The sequence below is a fragment of the Etheostoma spectabile genome, chromosome 7 (assembly GCF_008692095.1).
Source record: "Etheostoma spectabile isolate EspeVRDwgs_2016 chromosome 7, UIUC_Espe_1.0, whole genome shotgun sequence".
NCBI lineage: Eukaryota > Metazoa > Chordata > Actinopteri > Perciformes > Percidae > Etheostoma > Etheostoma spectabile.
In genome coordinates, this window is record NC_045739.1 from 17,624,120 (window position 1) to 17,627,684 (window position 3,565).

A 3,565-nucleotide genomic window follows, 5' to 3' on the forward strand; every position below is an offset into this window, starting at 1 on the left:
GTTTGTGAACACTGTTTTCTGTTGGATATGGTATGTGCCTTTGGGGTGGACTTTGGACTTTTTCACTTTTTAAACCTATTACATGCACAAAAAAAGATATATAACACAATAAAGGAAAGGAAAAAAAAACTAATATGAGCACTTTAAAACTTACCATGTTAGAGACATATTTACCAATATTATTATACCTCTTTATGAATGTACACCTGTAGGGTAAATCCAGGGGAAAAGTCATAATATTTAATAGATTTGCCCTATTTTATACATATGACATCTCTTTGTGCTTGTTAATTTCATGTCCAGAAATGTCCAGGCCCTAAATTCCCACTATGACATTTTATGATGGCAGATACTATTACTACAAATAATATTTATATCAACTTTGGTGGTTTGGTTTACTTTGACCGTTTCCCAGCTGAGGTCATCAATGCTGGATTTATGCGGTCCTTTTTCCCTTCTGAATGCTCTCAGGTGCTTGAGACCCGGAGGAAAACAAACTCTGGTTCTGGCCTTCAGTCCATCTCTGGAGAAAAAGGTGGGTTAGCAGTGCAGGATTGAGCATAGAGCGCTGGCTGAATAAACATATAAGCATCATGTTACCAGTGTGTCTAATATTTCCCGCTAATGAATGACCCATAAATCTCAGAGTGAAGTTGAATCCAAAATTATATTAATCCAGTGAGTTGTCCTCACCAGAATAAGCCATTGTGCCTCTCAAATCACATAAAAGATAATTAGGTAACATTACAAATATTGAGTAATACTTTATTTGTACTGTTCTCTAGTACTGTGAGTCTCTGGAGGTGCGTAGCCAGAAGATGACCCTGGAGATGATTGTGTGTGGGGAGGGTGTGTTCCCTGCTGTCACCTCCTCCCACCCTGGAGGTCTCCTTGACTTTGGCTATGTGTTGGAGAAGGAGAGCACCTCACATGTCCTAAAGGTCAGTCAACAGTGTGCTGAGGGCAAAAGGAAAAGAAGAAGAAGTATGATAACAGTATTACACATTGTTGGTTTTGAAGATATTTGTCCACATCTGATAATTCAGGTCCATTCTTGAAACAGTCAAAACCAGAACTGAATTGCTGTTCATATGCAGTGATTTCTTTGATGCTTTTGAGGGGGTTGCAGACTCAGAACTGACATCATGTTTTTTCCTGCAGCTGCAGAACAGCTCAGCAGTGGCAGTGGGTTTCAGGGTGCTGCTGGCCAGCCTGTGTCCCTCACAGCCTCAAGGTGGAGCTGACAGGGTGGCCTTCCTGCTGGGCAGTTACAGAGACTCTCAGGTCCAGCCTACTGTGGGTAAGATGTGATTAACATTGCAGTGTTTCACCAGGTTACCTGACAACGTTTATTGCTAGAGCTTTATAACAAAAGGGTGGTTAGGACAAACCTGAATAAATGAGAAGCAAAACAACAAATGCAAACGCCTTCAGGACCCAGTCTCACTGAGAGTCACTTACATCATTATTAACTCCCAAATATTAATATCCACTATTGGTCGAAATATAGTGTGCTATTATATTTTTTATAATTCTTATCAATTTAACTTAGACCATTTTTCTTTTGTTCTCAGTTGAGCAACAGCATTAATGAACACTGTTCAACCCGAGCATCACAGCTATCATGGATAGATCAAAGGAAGTAGATAGACAGACAGATAGATAGATAGATAAATAGATAGATAGATAGAATAAACAATTTGAAGAATATACTAGAATGCACTATAAATATACTGAACTACTACTACAATACCATTATTAAACATGGGATAACAAACTATATACATTAGTGGGCACATTATTAATTTTTTTTTCTCCAGTTTTTATGCAATGAGGTAGAGTGGGGGTTGGGCAAAATTGATGTGCAAGGTTACTGAAGGAGCAACACAGATTGAAGTATGGTTGAGAGAAACTCTAAAGCTGAGAGTTCTTTGTTAGACATAGTTGTGGAGTTGTATTGTAAGTAGCAGTATGTTTTTTGCCTCCTGTACAGGAACCCAGAACTACAGTGGGCTGAGTGTGTTCAGTGTGGTGCCAGTAGAGGGCAGCATTGCTCCAGGACAGAGCCAGGACATCACTGTCACCTTTCAGCCTGACCACCCGGCTGTCAACTATTCTGACAGACTAACCATAGAGCTCATAAATAAGGTCAGCAGAACTCCACACAGACTAAGACTCACACCTTGAGAGCCTTCTATTCCCTCTGGTCCTCATAATATAACAACCTTAACCCTGTGCCATTTTTGTCTTTTAGAGTAAAGTGTGTGTGGTTGATCTGAGGGGGGCAGCTTCTTCACATAACATGTATCTGTTTGGAGGAGACCGGCTGACTGTGCCGATTGAATCTCTCCTCCCTCCACTGATAACCGGTCAACCTCAGCTTCCAGGTAACCAAGCCTCCTCCTTCATCTCTTCTTTAGCACAGTATGATGGACATTCTGTAGTTTAATGAAATACATAGTCAATCTGGATGTGATCAATACTACTATCCTGGTTACCTATGGAAAGGATCCATCAAAAATGTTTTAAGTAAACATGTTCTCAAAGATACTGAAGGCTCCAACAAGGCAGATAAAATAAAGACACTGACACTATAAATATGACTAACAACTCCCAAACATATTCCTTAATTTATGCCAGCAAAAGCAGGGTATGTGTTGTAGTAATTTATGCTAATCAAAGGATGCTGACAGAACATGTGCTTGTCACCAGCATTCATATCGTATTTCACCATCATGTGTGAAAATAGGCACACTTCCTAGACAGGTTAACTGTAGCTTTCACAACATCAAAGTGGGGTTGTACACTAATATAGCATCAGCAGTTGGATGAATGCCTGAGCTTTGGTATAATTGTGTCAAAATCACAGCACTTATGACGGGGAAAAAAGTTATTCTGAAAGCCTCCCGTTGGCACCCAGCAAAATTCCAGTTTGTGAGTGTCTTTAAAAAGGAAGTTAATGAACCATTTGTTTGTGTTTGTTTGTGCGTATTTTTCCTATCATTCTAGGCAGCCATTGGTTTTCATTAATTTCTGTAAAAGATGCAAATCATTTAGCAGACTCCTGAATTGCACAAATTGTGTATGCATCATACTGAACATTAGGTCAGTATACCTAGGTTTTTGTTAATTTTACATAATCATTGTGTGGCATTGGGATTTATAGTTTCTGGATCAGCGTGGCAAGGGTCTGCATTTGTCATCTGCCCACATTTGGGAGAGTCTGCGTGGAGCCCAAAGTGTATGTCCATTCTAACCAAATTTTACATGTGTGAACACATTTGTGTATGCAGACACCCATTGTAGTATAAACCGAATCAAGTGTCCATCTGCTGTCTGCACCCAGTTTTAGACTATATCTGCAGTTTTGAAGTAGAGATCAACTTGAAAACTCTACAAAACAAAAATACAAAAATGTATGTGTAGCATGCACGGTGGCTCAGTGGTTAGCTCTTCCTCCTCACAGCAAGAAGGTTCTGGGCCTTTCTGTGTGGAGTTTGCATGTTTGCGTGGGTTTCCTCCGGGCGCTCCAGTTTTTTCCCACCATAAAGACATGCATGCTAGG

General features: G+C 40.1%; 1 protein-coding gene across 6 annotated transcripts in view; it reads left to right on the forward strand.

Moving 5' to 3' along the window:
- The window catches only part of cfap74 (cilia and flagella associated protein 74), a 60,843-nt gene that overhangs the window by 54,565 nt on the left and 2,713 nt on the right, over positions 1 to 3,565 (forward strand). For 5 of the 6 annotated variants that reach the window (XM_032521342.1, XM_032521345.1, XM_032521344.1 and 2 more), the window contains exons 32-36: positions 416 to 535; positions 786 to 941; positions 1,162 to 1,300; positions 1,994 to 2,148; positions 2,255 to 2,387. In XM_032521342.1, the coding sequence (XP_032377233.1) occupies positions 416 to 535; positions 786 to 941; positions 1,162 to 1,300; positions 1,994 to 2,148; positions 2,255 to 2,387 (703 nt within the window). Of the gene's footprint in view, positions 1 to 415; positions 536 to 785; positions 942 to 1,161; positions 1,301 to 1,993; positions 2,149 to 2,254; positions 2,388 to 3,565 lie in introns of those variants that run through there. The other variant, XR_004332789.1, reaches the window with a different exon arrangement.